General features: G+C 42.3%; 1 protein-coding gene across 1 annotated transcript in view; it reads right to left on the bottom strand.

The window, feature by feature from the left end:
- cftr (CF transmembrane conductance regulator) overlaps positions 1 to 19,573 on the bottom strand; it is a 95,049-nt gene that overhangs the window by 49,309 nt on the left and 26,167 nt on the right. The window contains exons 8-9 of the mRNA XM_047350147.1: positions 17,169 to 17,415; positions 16,698 to 16,790 (exon numbers count right to left, since the gene is read on the bottom strand). Of these exons, the coding sequence (XP_047206103.1) occupies positions 16,698 to 16,790; positions 17,169 to 17,415 (340 nt within the window). The remainder of the gene's footprint in view (positions 1 to 16,697; positions 16,791 to 17,168; positions 17,416 to 19,573) is intronic.

Here is a 19,573-nt window from a genome sequence, read left to right as displayed (position 1 = left end):
TCCCAAAATCGCATAAAATTTCAAAATTATCCACTTTTCTACACTGTCACATCTCCTACACTGATTTATGCGGACAAATGAAAATATCAAGGATTGTTCACCCGTCCCTAATTATACCTACGGTCCAAAAATTATTTGGATACCTTTTATCGTTTTCGCGTGAAGTAGGTTTGTTTGAGAGTGAAAATCTCACCTTCACTCGGGTTAGAAATGGTCAAAATGATCCACTTTTTCACAGGGTCACACCTCTCAGACACATCTTTGTAGAAACCTGAAAAGCTCCATGATTATTCAGCAAGGCCTACTGATTCATACGTTGCATGAATCAAATCAATAGCCCTTATAGTTTCCGAGTTATTAGACGTTGATCGAGAGCATGTTCAGGCATTTTACTGTTTTTCTCCATTTTTCCCTTTTTTTCACCTAGTGTTGTGCCTTTATTTTTATATTTTCAACAGACATGTGTTAATATTCTTGTTCCCCTGTCCGTTCTGAGAAAACCGGTCCAAGAATGACGTTGATAGCCCTTACGGTTTCCGAGTTATGGGCAGTAGTTTGGGAGCATGTCCCACCATGTTGTAAAGCCAGGCCATGATGAGACACAAAGTGTGGTGCTGTGTGAGTGAGAAACAGCAGCTGTTGGGCGCTCATTAATTACCATAGCAACAGAACACAGCTGCCAGTGAACTTAAGTAACCTCTGACAGAGAGTAGCTCTGAGGCTGATCTCAGGCCAGAAGCTTCCATGAGTGTTATATGGAAGCAAATCGTTACCATATTTCAAATGAAAAAGCATTTTCAGAAATGCTTTTTCATTTTAAGAATGTGGCTGCATTGTTTGACTCATAAATTAAATTAGTTATCAATAATCCTATTTGCATTTTAATTTTCTTCTTCAAGACTGCTCATTCTTTCTCTTAATTAAAATGAAAAAGACATTTGAGATTTATTTTTCAAAATGTACCCCAGCAAATAGATACCAAAATTCAATTTGAAATGTAAAATTTTAAAATGAAAAAGCATTTCTAGAAATGCTTTTTCATTTTAAGAATGTGGCTGCATTGTTTGACTCATAAATTAAATTAGTTATCAATAATCCTATTTGCATTTTAATGTTCTTCTTCACGACTGCACATTCTTTCACTTAATTAAAATGAAAAAGAAAAATACTTTTGAGATTTATTTTTCAAAATATGCCCCAGCAAATTGATACCAAAATTCAATTTGAAATGTAAAATTTGAAAATGAAAAAGCATTTCCAGAAATGCTTTTTCATTTTAAGAATGCGGCTGCGTTATTTGACCCATAAATAAAATTAGTAATCAATCATCCTATTTGCATTTTCTTCTTCACGACTGCACATTTTATGCCATAATCAAAAAGAAAACAAAGCAGACATTGCTTTTTCGTTTTCGTGGTCTGCCCGCAAAGTACTGCCCAGAACTCGAAAACGAAATAGCATTCCGAGCTGCGGGCACAGAAGAGTGACGTCAGCAGCCGCCCTTCCTCAGCTCCCTGCTGACCGAGCTACCCATCTTGTTCGGTGGGAGGCGCTGTGCACGTCTGCATTGCATTACATTGCATATGTGCCGCGAAATTGATTGAATTGCAGCAGGGCCGAGCTCAATTTGTGGCAGTGGTAGGCAGAACTGGTAGTTCCGGTGGCAGGCTGTGGCATCCTCGTGGCAGCCTTATGGCCTGGGACATCCAGCGTGTTTTTAAGCATTTATTTATAATTTTCTGTGAGTGACGATTCAGAATAGCCGCTCATGCTCTATAATAAACCGGCTGTTTGTGCAATAAATCTTCGTCATCCTTTCAACACGTCACACATACACATAGTGCTATTTATTTTCCATGTCAAGTAAATACAATCACCTTATGTTATGGGTCTAAAGCTGTTTATCAAATAATAATCAATAATGAAATCATTATTTAAAGGTAACAGGCTATAACAATAATGACAACCCATTTGCCGATAATCAGCATCAGCTTCCACAAAAACAGCGGCAACCGCATTGGCAAGCTTTTACGGCCAGTCTGGCACCTTCTGGCATCCTCGCGGAATCCCGTGGCACCCTGCGGCAGACTGTGGCAGTTCCTGTGGCAGCTTCGGTGGCAGGCTGTGGCAGTTCCGCCACAGCCTGCCACCGGAACTACCAGTTCTGCCTGCCACTGCCACAAATTGAGCTCGGTCCTGCTGCAATTCAATCAATTTCGCGGGGCACGTTTGCAATGTAATGCACTGCAGACGTGCACAGCGCCTGACGTCACTCTTCTGTGCCCGCAGCTCGGAATGCTTTTTCGTTTTCGAGTTCTGGGCAGTAGTTTGCGGGCAGACCACGAAAACGAAAAAGCAATGTCTGCTTTGTTTTCTTTTTGATTATGGCATAAAATGTGCAGTCGTGAAGAAGAAAATGCAAATAGGAATATTGATAACTAATTTCATTTATGAGTCAAACAATGCAGCCACATTCTTAAAATGAAAAAGCATTTCTGGAAATGCTTTTTCATTTTCAAATTTTACATTTCAAATTGAATTTTGGTATCTATTTGCTGGGGTACATTTTGAAAAATAAATCTCAAATGTCTTTTTCTTTTTCATTTTAATTAAGTGAAAGAATGAGCAGTCTTGAAGAAGAAAATTAAAATGCAAATAGGATTATTGATAACTAATTTCATTTATGAGTCAAACAATGCAGCCACATTCTTAAAATGAAAAAGCATTTCTGAAAATGCTTTTTCATTTGAAATATGGTAATGATTTGCTTCCATATGTTCACAATAAGTCAGTCATAGCTGACAACCAAACTAGACTTTCAAAATAAGACCTACACATAGTTTACAAAATAAAAGCCTGTTTTTACACTGAACATCAACCTTCCATATTTACAAATTATTTTTTAAAGCTGATAATAGCATAAACAATAATTTCAGCCAAGCAAGCAGGTTTTATATCGAAATAACCCAGACTTGAAAGGACAATCCTGCTAGATTTTCAAAATAAGACAAAAATGCTCTACAAAATGAAAGCCTTTACATTTTAAAATATAGAACATTGCAGCACTGGGCTTCACACTAATGTTGGAGCTCATCCAGTGTAGGAAATAGGAGCAGGTCAGCCCTTTAAAATAAGGCTTACTGAAATTTTCAAAATAAAAGCCTCAATCTTTAATAGTTACTAGTGATTATTTAAGCTGATAATGGCATACATTATGATGTTTGAATAGCAAGCAGGTTCTATGTAACTAATGGAAGTAACCCAGACCTGAAAGGACAACCATGATGGATTTTCAAAATAAGACAAAACATGCTCTACAAAATAAAAGCCTTTACATTTTAAACTATATATCATTGCAGCACTGGGCATTACACTATTGTTGGAGTTCACCCAGTGTTGGAAATGGGACTATGCTAGTCCTTTGAAATAAGGCTTACTGAAACTTTCAAAATAAAATCCTCAGCGTTCCATAGTTTGTATTGATTTTTTAAGCTGATATCATACATAATGATTTTAGAATAGCAAACAGGTTTTTTATATCTAGTGGAAGTACACCAGACCTGAAAGGACAACTATGCTGGACTTTCAAAACAACACCTAGACATACCCTACAAAATAAATGTCTTCATATTTCACAGAGCGATAATTCCAGCATTGGTCTTAACACTATTGCTGGGACTCTGTGATGGAAATGGATCTACTTTATCCTTTCAAAATGCACTCACTGATATTTACAAAATAAAAGTCTCAACATTCCTTAGTTGGGGCCTGCCATAGCAATGAAGAGAGAACAGTGAGTGGCCTGACTCCCATGCTATTGCCTGGTGGCACCTATTACTACACATCTCTAAACTGGACTCTTTATTTATAGGCGACTGCCAAAGCAATGCAGTGAATCATTTTAAACGGCAATTTCATAGACTTTTGAATATATGCTGTAGTAAGCATTAGCATTTTAGCTCATGTTAGCTTATACATTGCTTTTTGCATGGTAGGTGGTTTAAATTAATATCAGCCTCCATGCTAGTAATAGCCAATATGCTAATGTTATCATTTTAGCTTCTCTTTCTCCTCTCTTGTCTCTTAGCTGAAGAACACTTGTGTTTTTTAGGCAATTTCTTGTTTGTTTTTGTGTTTTTTCAGAGTATTTGTTGTTAGATCCTTTTGTTCTGAAATTTCTGCAATTTGTTATGTTTTTTACCACTGACTTCAACTTCTTAGGCTATATTTTTGCTTCAGTCTATGCTTTTTCAGCTCATCTATGGCAGCTCTTTCCTGCTTTTTTAAAGTTTTTGTCAGTTCTTGCATTTCAACAACTCTTTCAACAAGTAGTTTTGAGGTAACTTTACATTGTTAAGCTGTTTTATAGCTAATAGTCTTCCTGCTCAAACAGATCAGATGACAGTTTGTCTTTGCTGTTTCTGCTATTTCTACTAATTTATCAGATTTAAGCAGATTTTCTGCAGTCAATTTCAGCTTCTTTCTGCCAGCTTTCAGCTAAAAAAAATTCAGCTTACAGCATTCACACTGCATTTTCGCAGGAAATGCAGTGTGAATGCATTTCTTCTCTCTTGTCTCTTAGCTGAAGAACACTTGTGTTTTTTAGGCAATTTCTTGTTTGTTTTTGTGTTTTTTCAGAGTATTTGTTGTTAGATCCTTTTTTTCTGAAATTTCTGCAATTTGTTATGTTTTTTACCACTGACTTCAACTTCTTAGGCTATATTTTTGCTTCAGTCTATGCTTTTTCAGCTCATCTATGGCAGCTCTTTCCTGCTTTTTTAAAGTTTTTGTCAGTTCTTGCATTTCAACAACTCTTTCAACAAGTAGTTTTGAGGTAACTTTACATTGTTAAGCTGTTTTATAGCTAATAGTCTTACTGCTCAAACAGATCAGATGACAGTTTGTCTTTGCTGTTTCTGCTATTTCTACTAATTTATCAGATTTAAGCAGATTTTCTGCAGTCAATTTCAGCTTCTTTCTGCCAGCTTTCAGCTAAAAAAAATTCAGCTTACAGCATTCACACTGCATTTTCGCAGGAAATGCAAATGTTTCTAGTTTTTCTTATAGCTCTTTTGGAAGATTTCTTCTTCTGGTTTTGGATACTGTACAGCTGGAATCATTTTTGTTGTTGATTTTTAAGTTTTGAACACTTGTTATGATGCATAACCATAGCAAAGATACCATTTTTAAAAGCGGGAGCAAATGATCAACCTCTCAAACGCTAAAGTAATACTAGAACTGTGATTTAAAATCCCAGATGAGTCCAGCTCTAGAGCAGGAATAATATGGAGAGAGAGAAGTAGGAAATTCAAATCATTTCATCATCCTAATTGGTAATTGTGAATGTGAGATCTCTGGCAAACAAACTAAATTAACTTTAAGTGCTGACAAGGACAGAGTCAAATGATTAGGAACATAGTAGTATGTGTTTCACTGACACCAGCTGATCTACCAGAGAACAAAAAGGTTAGATTTGTCGTCGTCGTCTTCCGCTTATCCGGGACCGGGTCGCGGGGGCAGCAGACTCAGCAGAGACGCCAAGACGTCCCTCTCCCCAGACACCTCCTCCAGCTCCTCCAGGGGGAGCCCAAGGCATTCCCAGGCCAGCCGAGAGAGATAGTCCCTCCAACGTGTCCTGGGCCGTGTCCTGGGCCTCCTCCAGGTGGGACGTGCCTGGAACACCTCCCGAGGAAGGCGTCTAGGGGGCATCCGGTATAGATGCCCGAGCCACCTCAACTGGCTCCTCTCGATGTGGAGGAGCAGCGGCTCTACTCCGAGCCCCTCCCGGATGGCCAAGCTTCTCACCCCATCTCTAAGGGAGTGCCCGGCCACCCTACGGAGGAAGCTCATTTCAGCCGCTTGTATCCGGGATCTCGTTCTTTCGTTCATGACCCAAAAGTTCATGGCCATAGGTGAGGGTAGGAACGTAGACCGACCGGTAAATTGAGAGCTTTGCTTTTCGGCTCAGCTCTCTCTTCACCACAACGGACCGGCACAGTGCCCCCATTACTGTGGCAGCCGCACCGATCCGTCTGTCGATCTCCCGCTCCATTCTTCCCTCACTCGTGAACAAGACCCCGAGATACTTAAACTCCTCCACTTGAGGCAGGGACTCTACTCCAACCTGAAGAGGACAAGCCACCCTTTTCTGGTCGAGTACCATGGCCTCGGACTTGGAGGAGCTGATCCTCATCCCAGCCGCTTCACACTCGGCTGCGAACCGCCACAGCGCATGCTGTAGGTCTTGGCTAGAGGGGGCCAGCAGGACCACGTCATCCGCAAAAAGAAGAGACAAAATCCACTGGTCCCCAAACCAGACCCCCTCCAGCCCTTGGCTGCGTCTAGAAATCCTGTCCATAAAAGTTATGAACAGGACGGGTGACAAAGGGCAGCCCTGCCGGAGTCCAACATGCACCGGGAATAGGTCCGACTTAGTGCCGGCAATGCTGACCAAACTCCTGCTCTGCTCGTACAGGGACCGGATGGCCCCTAATAAAGGGCCCCCGATTGCATACTCCTGGAGCACCCCCCACAGGGCATCACGAGGGACACATTCGAATGCCTTCTCTAGGTCCACAATACACATATGAACCGGTTGGGCAAACTCCCATGAACCCTCGAGCACCCTGTAGAGGGTATGGAGCTGGTCCAGTGTTCCACGGCCAGGACGAAAACCACACTGCTCCTCCTGAACCCGAGGTTCTACTATCGGTCGGACTCTCCTCTCCAATACCCTGGCGTAGGCCTTACCAGGGAGGCTGAGGAGTGTGATCCCCTGTAGTTGGAACACACCACCCCAGTCTGCCAGTCCAGAGGCACTGTCCCCGACCGCCACGCAATGTTGTCAACCATGACAGCCCTACAACATCCAGAGACTTGAGGTACTCAGGGCGGATCTCATCCACCCCCGAAGCCTTGCCACCGCGGAGCTTTTTAACCACCTCGGTGACTTCAGCCTGGGTGATGAAAGAGTCCAACCCCGAGTCCCCAGCCTCTGTTTCCACCACGGAATGCGTGATGGCAGGATTGAGGAGATCCTCGAAGTACTCCATCCACCGCCCGATAATGTCCTCAGTCGAGGTCAGCAGTCTCCCACCCCCACTATAAACAGTGATTATAGTGCCTCAGGAGGGGGAAGCACTGCTTCCCCCTCCTGAGGCGCCGGACGGTTTGCCAGAATCGCTTCGAGGCCAACCGGTAGTCCTTCTCCATGGCCTCACCAAACTCCTCCCAGGCCCGAGTTTTTGCCTCTGCCACATCCCGGGCTGCAGCACGCTTGGCCTCACGGTACCCGTCAGCCGCCTCAGGAGTCCCACAAGCCAACCACAGCAGCAGCATCAACAATAGATGCGGAGAACATGGTCCACTCGGACTCTATGTCTCCAACATCCCCCGGGATCTGGTCGAAGCTCTCCCGGAGGTGGGAGTTGAATACATCCCTGGCCAAGGACTCTGCCAGGCGTTCCCAGCAGACCCTCACTATGCGCTTGGGCCTGCCAAGTCTGTCCGGCTTTCTCCTCCTCCAGCGGCTCCAACTCACCACCAGGTGGTGATCAGTGGACAGCTCAGCCCCTCTCTTCACCCGAGTGTCCAAAACATGCGGCCGAAGGTCTGATGATATGACAACAAAGTCGATCATCGACCTCCTGCCTAGGGTGTCCTGGTGCCAAGTGCACTGATGGACACCCTTATGTTTGAACATGGTGTTCATTATGGACAATCCGTGACTAGCACAGAAGTCCAATAACAAAACACCACTCGAATTCAGATCGGGGAGGCCATTCCTCCGGATCACGCCTCTCCAGGTGTCACTGTCGTTCTCCACGTGGGCGTTGAAGTCCCCCAGCAGAATAATGGAGTCCCCGGGAGGGGCACTATCGAGCACCCCCGACAGGGACGCCAAGAAGGCCGGGTACTCTGCACTACCACTCGGCCCGTAGGCTGAAATGATAGTCAGAGACCTCTCCCCAACCCAAAGGCGCAGGGATACGACCCTCTCATCCACTGGGGTAAACCCCAACATGAGACGGCTGAGCTGGGGGGCAACAAGCAAACCCACACCAGCCCACTGCCTCTCCCCGTGGGCCACTCCAGAGTAGAAGACAGTCCAACCCCTCTCAAGGAGATGTGTTCCAGAGCCCACGCTGTGCGTGGAGGCGAGCCCGACTATTTCTAGTCGATATCTCTTGACCTCCCGCACAAGCTCAGGCTCCTTCCTCCCCAGCGAGGTGACATTACACGTCCCTAGAGCCAGCCTAAGCATCCGGGGATCGGGCCGCTGAGGTCTCCACCTTCGTCCGCCACCCAATCCTCTTTGCACCGGTCCCTCACGGTTCCCCCTGCAGGTGGTGGGCCCACTGGGGGATGGATGGCCTCGCGTCTCTCGTTCGGGCTTGGCCCGACCGGGTCCCGTGAGGAGCAACCCAGCCACCAGGCGCTCTCCGACGAGTCCCGACCCCAGGTCTGGCTCCAGGGTGGGACCCCGGCTCCGCCGTACCGGGCGACGTCACGTGCCTCGATATTTTGGTCCTCATGAGGGATTCTTGAACCACTCTTTGTCTGACCCATCACCTTAGATGGGTTAGATTTGTTTCATGCAAATGTCAAGGATGCATACGCGGACATATTACTCATGCAATTAATTCTTGTAAGATGGAGGTCTTCCTCCTCTTGCCAAATCAGATCATAATCTTATAATCTTAAGTCTTATAAACCTTTTGTTCAGTGGCAACCTGTGATAAAAAAGAATAATAAGAAGATGGTGATAGGAAGCTGAAGAAGGTCTGTGGGTTGTTTTCAGACTACGCACTTTGCCAGTCACACGGAGATGACTGTGTGGATAACACCATCCCAACCAAAACTGTGATTTGCTTCCCCAATAACAAATCCTGGGTCACTAGTGAACAGAAGGAATTGCTTAATGAGAAAAAAAGGGAATTATTATTATTAGCGTTGTGAAGGCCTATTGTAATTGTTTTTTTATTTATTATTCTTCTCCAAAATGAAGCGGCTTTTTGGAGGCCTTATTATATACGAAAATGCATGAAACTTTACCAAAAATTGTCTCCCGTGTGAAATTTTTGTATTATAATGAAATTAAAAATGGGCCTGGCCAAACGGCTTTACAGTGCCCCCTTAAGTGAGATAGGCCAACTGGTAACTCCTAGAAACATTAAATTTGGTACATAGGTAAATCTATGTACCAGTTGTTCGTTGAAAACAAGTCTCTTGGAGGTATGCCCTAAAACCAACAGGATGTCAGCCATTCTGGGTCAAAGTTTCATTTTTGGGTGTGTTGGATTTTTCATATGTCGAACTTTAACGAACTCCTCCCAGGGATTTTAAGCTATCGGCTTCATATTTGGTCAATATGCAGTTAAGGCATGGGGGATTAAAAGCCGTGGCCATATGTTTGGCTCCAATTGGCTCTAATTTGGCTCTAATTTCCCCATATAATCATCTGATCTGCACCAAATTCAATTTGATGGCTCTTTGTCGCACCCCCAAAATATATCCAGTGAATAATTTGGTGAGCATGGCCTAATTCCTCCACAGCACCCCCTAGAAGATAAAAAAAAAAATAAAAAATCAGCCCCAAGCCGTGCTTTGACCAAGGATTGTGAAATTCCCTACGCACATATAACTTCTCAGGACCTACAGAAAAGTCTCTTGGAGCTATGGTCCAAACCCCACAGGAAGTCAGCCATGTTGGATCAAAGCCACCATTTTCTCTTGTTTACTCACATCATATCTGAGCAAACTCCTCCAATAGCTTTTAACACGCACACTTTAAAATGACTCAATATGCTCTCAAGGCATTGGGGATCAAACGTTATCAAAAGCTTTTTGCTACATGAATGTGGGCGTGGCCAAGCTAAAAATCTGACTTCTCGCCATGAAACACAAAATTCTTATAGCTCCTACAAGAAAAGTTGCATCTGCCCCTAAACAATATTCAATGGTCAAATGCTGACATCATCAAAGCCCCGCACCCTGTGAACAGGAAGCCTAATGTTTCACTCAGAGTGTTCCTTATTTGATCCCCTTTACCTTATCAACATAAAATTGTCTCCAGTGACAGATAACAATGGTCTAAGTTGGTCCCTAGTACTCAAAGGTTTGGCTAGAGGGTGTTGCCTTGGTGGCGTGGTGAAGTCTGACGTCACGCCATGGCCTCACGTTTGGCTCTAATTTACACAGGCATGGTCCGATTTTCTCCAAACTCAGTATGATTCATCTTTGTCATCAAACAGCTCTATTGGTTTACATTGGAATATGGATCAAAGGTGCCCCTATGACACTTATACCGCTTTATCTCATCAGATCCACTTCAGATTTTGTATGCATCCTCGTGGATGAATGCTGAACACGATGGCATTGTCAACTGATGACATCACTTTAGCTCTGCCCACTAACAAACAAGTGAGCACAGTTTCTATCGGGAAGGTCGGATTTTGGCCAAATTTTTAATGCTTCTCACCAAGCCTCCAAATAGCTCTATTGGATTACATTGGAATTTGAATAAATGGCGGCCCCTAGGAAAATTCAACCGCTTTATCTCCATCATACATCATCGGATCCACTCAAATTTGGTATGCATCATCGTGGACAATTGTTGAACATGTTGGCACAGTCAATTGATTACTTTAGCCCTGCCCACTAACAATGACAGCTTTCTTAGCTGACCTTCTTTGACAGTCTCCGGAACTTTCAAACTTTCTCTAATAAGGCATAATAACTTTAAATGACAGACATTTTCAAAGCACAACAGGAAGTCTTCGCCACCAAACAGGAAGTGAGCACAGTTTCCATCGGGAAGGTCAGAATTTGGCCAAATTTTGAACGCTTCTCACCGGAGCAAAACTCGGCATGACCGAAGATTGCATGAAAGGTTGCTCACAGTGTCACCTAGTGGCGACGTGTGTAAATGAGTGGCAGATTTATTGGTGGTGTGGAGGCAAGAGATGCATGGCGCCCACGGTTGTTAAGTAGGCCGAGCGGCGGGGAGCTGCAAGAGCCCCCCGGTGCTTTTTGCAGCTTTAATTATTAATATTATTGTACGAAGCTGATAAGAATTAATACTGGAAAAAGCAAGGTGTACATAAAGAAGCTGGAGAGCAAGCTTTAGCAGAACTATTTAAGAGATGTGTGGTCAGGGATAAAGATGATCACAGGCTTAAAGAAGAATGTGTCATGATCCACACCTGTTTGTGTTTCTGTTAATTGCACCCACTTGTTTTCCATGTAGTTTCTTTCACCTGAGTTGTATTTAAGTTCCTGTTGTCTGTCCCTTTATTGTCAGATCGTCTGCTGTAGTCCCTGTTGTCAACACTGTTGTTGTTGATGTTTCCCTGGTTCCTGTGTTTCCCCTCAGGTCCTGTTGCCGCTGTGGTCGGTCACCACCGCAAACCATAACAATACAACCCGACCAGAAAAAAAACCAAGCAACAGGGGCGAAGGTTATAACCCTTTTTGAGTACTTCTGATGGCAACCAGAGAAAAACATGCTTCGCAAAGATGAGTCAAAGCAGCGATCGCCTTACTGAGGCTCGAAGCTGGCAATTCCTCCTCTGGGCAGCGGCCAGAGGTACTACAGTTCTTCTCCATCTCCCCACAGCAAACCACCATCTCGATGCCAGGATAACACAGCCTCTGAGCCAAGCGCCTCGCACCGCTTATGTGAGGGTTGGCAAAGTCCTGTGCCAACAGTGGGAAATGGGTCCTTACACCTACTTGGTGCAGTCAGCAACAACAGCAGCAGCCGCAGCAGTTCCCAACTCCACGTCCCTGCCCTCGTCTGCTGTTACAGCAGTCCCAAGTCCGCAGAAGCAGTGTCTCTCACTGCAGTAACTGTAGCTGTAGCTGCAGTTCCCTGGTCTACTGTTTTTGATGCAGAGACTCCCTTGGGACAACCTTCATCATCATCGCCATCTGCGCTCCTTGCTCCATCATCATCCTCATCATTACCATCTACACTTATGGCTCAGTCATCTTCATTGCCATCAGCATCTCCTGTTCAGCCTTCTTCTGCAGCGCTCTCCTAGGTTCCTCTAGGGCTCCACTGAGGGTTTTCCAGGCTTTCACACCACTCTCTAGAGCTCCAGCGAGGGTTCTCCATGCTTCTATGCCACTCTCCAGGGCCTCTCCGAGGGTTCTCCATGCTTCTACACCACTCTCCAGGCCCTCTCCAAGGGTTCCCCGGGCTTCTACGCCACCCTCCAGGGCTCCTCCAAAGATTCCATTGTTTCTACCACCAGGGCTCCACTGTGGTCTCAAGTCTCCAGGGCAACCTCCAGAGAAGATACTCCATGGGATCTCCAAGCACCGTGGATGACTTCCCGACAAGGGCATCCATGGGGGCTCCAAGTCTTGTGGCTGACCTCCAAGCATGGGTCCCGTGTTTGCTCTAAGCCCCATAGTCCACCTCCCAAAAAGGTTCTGCTTGGGTTCCCTAAGTGTCCCGGCCAGCCTCCTGCCAAGCTTCTTTTGTGGGTTCTCCCGGTTTCCTAGTCGACCTCTAAGATTCCTGGATCACTGCCACCAGCCTCCAGGGTTCCTGCACCTGTGGTCTAAAGGCCTGCCAGCATCAAGGCTTTGTCTCTTCCACCTCATCCTCCAAGGCTCCATCTCCCCCTACCTTGTGAACTCTGTGCTTCCTCAGGACAACCTCCCGGTCGCCCATCTGTTGTTATTGTTGCTGTATCCCAGGTTCCTGTGTGTCATCCTCTTAATTAAAATATATCTATTCCACCATGAACCTCCCCATGATCTGTTCCCACTTTGGTCCGTCAACACCACAACCAATGACAAAAGGAAGATCAGAGACATGGAAGTCGGGACAGAGCAAATGAACTAAACACATTCTTTATTGGGTTTAGTTAAGGAATAAACTCAGCATCATCCTCTCCTGCCCCCAGCCAAATACACTTTACACCCTTCCATGACCTGCAGCCTGCCTGAACCTCTAATGGTTTATATTCCACCTAAGACATGAATCCTGCTGCTTCACCATCATTGTATTCAACCAAACCAAGAGATGCTAGTGCCCTCTGTCTCACCCTCTTGTCTGTCTGTCTCTCTGTTTGTAGAAGTTAAGCAAAGAGGTAGCTGAAGAGACTGAACAGGAAAGCTGCAGCTCCAGATGTTGTGAGCCCCAGAGTCCTGAAGCCCTCTGTGGACCAACTATGTGGTATTCTGCAGCATCTATTTAAACTCAGGCTAACCAAGAAAAGGATTCCAGTGCTGTGGACGACATCCTGCCTTGTTCAAGTACCTAAGAAAGCTCATCCATCAGTTCTTATTGACCATGGACGTGTTGCGCCATCATCACATATTATAGTAGTCCTAGAAAGATTCATTTTGGTGCCCTTGAGTAAGCAGAATAGGAAATGTCAAGAGTCCCTGCAGGATGGTAATCACTGTGGAGTTGAAATTAAAGACACCATCATAGATCTGCTTCAATAAACCCATTGTCTTCTAGACAAATCAGGCAGCACTGTGATGACAGTATTCTTTAAGTTGACAACTTGCTTTGTCAGAAACTCCAAAAGACACAGGTAAACAATGCAGTAGATCTTCTATAAGTCGGAAAATGTAAGCTCTTCTGCCATTATCTGGGGTATTAGGGAGGTTTTGTGTAAGGGGGTAGGGATCGTATCGATGTGTGTGTATGGGGGTAGGGGTTGGGGTGGTGGTGCAATGTTATGTCGATAATCCATTTATAATCCATCATACCATTCTGGATCGTAATCGAATCAAATCAAGAAGGACCTAAACATTCTTACCCTTCTAAGACATGCTTGTCCACCTAAGCGTACAGGTCAGACAAGGTGAGCATTAATTTTACAAGCAGCCACGAGGCCCATGGTAACTCTGGAACAGCTGCAGAGATCCATAACTCAGGTGGCACTCCACAAATATGGACTTTATAGAGGACTGGCGGTTTGAAAATAGCGATAAAAGTCTCTCTAGTTGTTTGCCACAAGCTGTGTCGGGAAAACAGCAAAAAGTGTCAGAGATGGTGCTCTGTTCAGTTGAAATTGTACTTTTGCCCTATATGCAAAACTTCTGATGGGAATTGGTAAACTAACGCTGCACTTCAAACTGACCACAGCATCACCATAGTGAAACCTGGTTTTGGGAGCATGGAGCTGGGGAGTACCTATCCAGCCACATGGAAGCTTGTCAGGGGACCATGGATAGATTCTGATTGAAAACTTGTTTAACACTGCAAAAGACTGAAAACAGGATCAGAGGTTCTTCTTCCAGTTCTACTACGAGCCAGACCTACAACAGAATGGATCACATGCACGCCACACTTTTCTGATTTTTCTGTGTAAAATATTTGGAAACTTTGTTTTATTTTCCTTCCACTTTACAATTATGCACTACTTTGTGTTGGTCTATTTTAAAAAATTCTAATACTGAAGTTTGTGAAAAAAAATTCAAGAGGTGTGAATACCTTTCCAAGGCCAAAACTTGATAGTTTTCCTCTGGTACTTCCAGATAATGACACCAGTGTAAATGTTTGTGAGAAAAAAAGCCCAAGGACAGGAGAAGACTCACAAGGGCTCACAATAACCTTTTTCAGCCTATCTGTCACTGCCTCTGAACAGATTAATGGATGACGCAAACTATGTTAGAAAAGGGGAACCCTGCATGACTGACTAGTTTATTCATTGACCTCTGTGATGTTTTATGGGTCTAAGCTCCTTTAATACCCAGATTGGTTGTAGTTTGTTCATGAAATTCTTATTCTAATGAGCTGACGTACATGCTGTCAGCAGTAAAGAGAGACAAGAACCCCCTGGCATTTCTGCGTGAATCCACACATGCCAGGAAGAGGGCAAAAACAGAATTCGGGAATTAAATAATGAACACTGAGTCTCAGAGGGAAACCAGAGTGTTCCCAGCAAAGGTAAAATGTGGTGACACCACCTGGTTAATTAACTATACAAAGTGAGGGATTGCTGAACGACTGTTTTCTCACGGTATTGGGTAGATAAGGAATCATGCCTGTTAGACTAGGTTTACAGCCTTTGCCTATAGACAAGAAATTACAGTCCTCTCCCAGTGACAGTGAGGAATTAACTTTTATACCTGTAACTCATTGTAGATTGAGGAGTTGACTTTCTTCAGTGCTGCATTGCCATATTATAGCATAGTGAGACAGAAACAAGAATGGCACGGCCAAAACATTTACATTTTGTTAATCTAAAACACCCAATATAGGACCATCCCCTCACTCTACTATTTTTAAATGATTGCCAGATGAAAAAACACATAATATTAGCTGTGGATTGAACTGTTTAAGGTTGTAAGCATGTATTTTCTATTTAGTAATCTCTGTTAAAGACGGTTCATCTTACAATTTTAGCCCTTAAATTGACATATATTTTTCATATAATGCATCAACACAGCATATACAAAGACATCAGCAGTCAAATACTGAAAAATCATACATTTAATATATTAGCATGAAAAAAATCATATTGAGAAAATGTTGTATCATCATGGTGTTACGTTTTAGAAAACTGTAAATGAAAATTATACTATTTTCCAGCATAGATAAACATTTTTTTCATGGCTGATAACATCATTATTTAATAGGTACCTGATCAAAACAAGTTACTGAAGTGTGTTTTTGTGCAAAGAAAGCTCTGCACCACAGCATTGGCTTCATAGAGAGTGATGAGCTTAACTTGAAAAAAGGGAATGAAAGAAGGCCTGATAAGAAGAGGTATGCAGGCCTTATTAAAAAGGACTTGGATTTGGATTCTCAGGTGTCCAATATTCAGGTATTACTATAAGAACCACCAGTGCTCTTATCTCACACAGGTTATATCTCAGCGAGCATTTTTACATGAAAATACATCTAATCAATGTCAAAATGGTCCATAGATGTCTAGGCCAACATTGGTATATAAATGGTTAAACATTGAAAGTGTTTTTGATGTCTGAAATAGTTTTCTATAAATACACTAGAAGTCTATAGGTCAACCTATTTTACCCAACACTGGATAACACTTCAAAAAAGAGTGAACCCTCCAACCATCTACACATCTGTAGATCCTTTCTACTAACAAATAACATATGTTAAGAACATTTCAAGTGTATCATGGATTTATAGTTGTTGCAGTAACATTAAAGATTTTTTAAAAGTACAAATTAGACTTCCTGACAGTGCTGTGTTATCTTTATGTTACAGCAAGTCAGTCACAGAAGTACTGCTGCGGTATTAGGGTGTACTAGTTCTGGTTTGAAAGTACGATTTATGCTGACAACTGACATTGTTCTTTCACGAAAACAAAGCTTACTGTGTCTCTAGTTATAATGAGAAAGGATCTTTTTGTCAGTGCACAGCCTATAAAGCTCAATATTTAACAATACTTTAGTTTAAAATGTGTGCTTCCAATCATACAGTACAGTACAAATCTGTAAACTTCTTATATTTAATTACTATCCATTTAATTTTCTAACTTTTAGCTCTCAAATAGACTAAATACTGACTTTTTCCCGCAAATTTTTATTATCAACCCAACTGTGAAAAGGATTTTCATTTACATGAACTTAGACCAATTTTACACCAGTCATATTAAATAGGCCAAAATCTAAACAAAATATCAACCTATAAATCGGGGGTATATAATATTGCTTATTGGGATTGTTCAAGCATTGTACTGAGGACACAAACAAACCTCATCCCAGGATGCTGAAACATTGATCATCTCTAGTCCAACTGTGGTCAAGCTATAATCCATTACTTTGTATTCTTCCTTTAGCAGGAAATCCTGGAAGGGAAACACACCCCCACGCACACACACAGCAAGCAAATCATCAGTGTTTTCTTATTCTTAATTATACTATTCTATAAGGCATTTAGATGCTAACAGCAAACTTAATGGTTTAGTTAAATTTTTTTATAACAAGTGAATAAAGGCGGCAATCACAAACATACAACACCAGCTTTATTAGATATACACTTCAAATGCAATGTAGTCCGTTCTTATCACAGATAGCAATATCTGAACATCCAATTAAATGATTTGAAACAGAGGTTTTCTCAAATAACAGGCACAGGCAATCCTAGAAGTTGGATATGAGTTGCAATTCTTAAAAACAGATCGGTGTGATTTAAAAAAATAAACAACAAAAAACAATCTACCCACCTCGATCTTCTGGACCAGTCCCAAGGTGTCATACCACATCTGGATGGAGCCCGGCAGCTGTCGGGTGAGTGTCATACGTAACACTACACAGTATGACGCTGTGGTGAAAATTCGCCGCAGTATAATGCCATTACTGATTGCGTATGGCACAATGGCTGATATGATAACCAATATGGCAGAGAAAAAGTATGATGCACTATAGAAATACCGCAGAGAGCCAATCTTTCTGGTTAGAGTCATTTCATCCCTGAGGAGAGAGGAAAAAAATTTACATTTTAGGGAGATACATCATAACACACAATTATTACTGTATACTGTACAAGGTACATTGGTTTCTTGATATTTTATATATAAGGCAGCAAGGTCATTATTGTATACATTTTATTAGCCTTTTTATATTATAATGTGATGTTACAACTGTACTGCTGAGGACTTATTATCTAGATTTAGATTATTAATATTTCTAAGGAATGAAGGATCTGAATGTCTGCTAAATCTATAACATGTGAAGACTGAATGTGTTCTTTAGATAAATAGTGTCAAAATTTAACAAGTTGCTAATATCACAATACATGATCCACAGGCAGTGTTGAGCAACTCTGTGCTAGTGGTCTAAAAACCAATATACCTCTTATGGGGTCAAAAATATTTTTTTTTCCAGGACTCCCTTTCATAAAGATACACATTTTTACTACTTTATATTTTTTGGACTGACAAATTAGTGTATCAGTGAATTTACTAAGTAAGAAATTTTTTTTCGATATGCCTAGAAGTCTTAGTTCATAGATTTAGGATTTACTGCTCATTTCTCATACAGGCAATACATTTTTACACTCACATGGTTGGGCTGTCCATATGTATTCATAACTAACTCCATTTTTACAATTTTTATTATTTTTAATGTCCTTAATTTATAATCTCATATGTAACTTTAAATGTAAACCATGCATGTCAAGAAAATTTACAACTTTTTTTAAGCATTTCAGACCAAAGAAGCTGATGCCAAATATGTTAAACAAACTAAGCTTGTCTGCCTACTACATTACATTGCGTATACAAACCACATGCAAACCTGTTTGCGTCTTCAAAGCTGACCTACAAACGAGGTGACAATCGAATTGTGTGTGTAAAACCAGCGGAACAGCGGGTGCAAAGTTTTTAGCATACTTGCCTTCATAAATATGTAAAACATATTATAATGACCCAAACTCGCAAATTTATGGGAGGGGGATATGCAGATGTGGTCCCTTAACACAGGCAACATGATTTATCAAACCTGAAACGGATTGCAGTGCTGCTTATGAGCCTAGATTTAGCACGCTTCAAATGCAGGTACCAACTGGGACGCAAAAATGTCTGCTGTCACTTTGGCCAGAAGGAGGAGTTGATAGAATGACAGATGATGGATGAGAGAGAATCTTCTGTACATGTGTCTGTCAGGTTCTGGTTTGTGTTTTTGTTCTGTGAGGTTTGTTAATTTATTTTTCTTATTTATTCTTGGATTCTTGTGTTCTTATGTGTGCTTTCTTTCTGCAATCATTAGTTCTATGGGTTTGTTTACCTTTTCAGTTAGGGTTTCCTTTATGTCTTCAGGTTACTTTGTTAGTTCTTATTTTCCAGATTCTTACATCTTATGTTGTTATAGTTTTCTTGGATCTGTTTTCCTGAGTTTTGTTATTTAGTCCCTTTACCCCATGGATTAGTTTTGTAATCAGTTCCACCTGTTCCTAACCCTCCCAGCATACCCGGTCCACACCTGTCTCTAATCCCTGCCGATTGCCTTACCTCTCATTCCTTTGTTCCACATTCACTTCCCTCAGTTTAAAAGCTCAGCGTTTCTCACTACTGGTTGCTGGTTCCTCCCGTTCACTACCCTCTTGTGTCTCAGTTGGGCATTATAGTTCATTTTGGAAACTTCATGTAAGTTTTGGATTACTCTTGTAAATTTTGGAATCATCTCTTGTAAAGCTTTTGAAAAACCTTTGGATTAAAAAAAGAAGCTTTATGCTTGTCTGCATTTTGGTCCACTACAGCCACAGACCGTGACAGTGTCAACAGATTTGGATTGTCAAAAAATAAAAATAATGAAAATAGATGAGAATAGAGTATCCTATGTCGGATTATCAAAGATCTGATTAGGAGTTTATCACAAACAGAAGCCATGACATGCTATGATAAAACTCCTTGCAAAATTTTTTTTCTAGTGTCTGCATCATTCCAGCACAGCATTGCTGTTAGTGAGATCATCTGCTGCTGAAGCACAAACTTGATCATGCCAAAGCACACACACCCTGTGTAGCTGTAATTGCACATCATGCAAAGGACCCACTGTCCTGTGAAGTTGATAATATAATCAATAGGAAAGAAAAACAGACATTATAATGCAGATTAAATCCTTTATTGCA

The sequence above is a fragment of the Girardinichthys multiradiatus genome, chromosome 2 (assembly GCF_021462225.1).
Source record: "Girardinichthys multiradiatus isolate DD_20200921_A chromosome 2, DD_fGirMul_XY1, whole genome shotgun sequence".
Classification (NCBI taxonomy): Eukaryota; Metazoa; Chordata; class Actinopteri; order Cyprinodontiformes; family Goodeidae; genus Girardinichthys; species Girardinichthys multiradiatus.
This window is presented reverse-complemented; position numbering and strand designations above follow the sequence as displayed.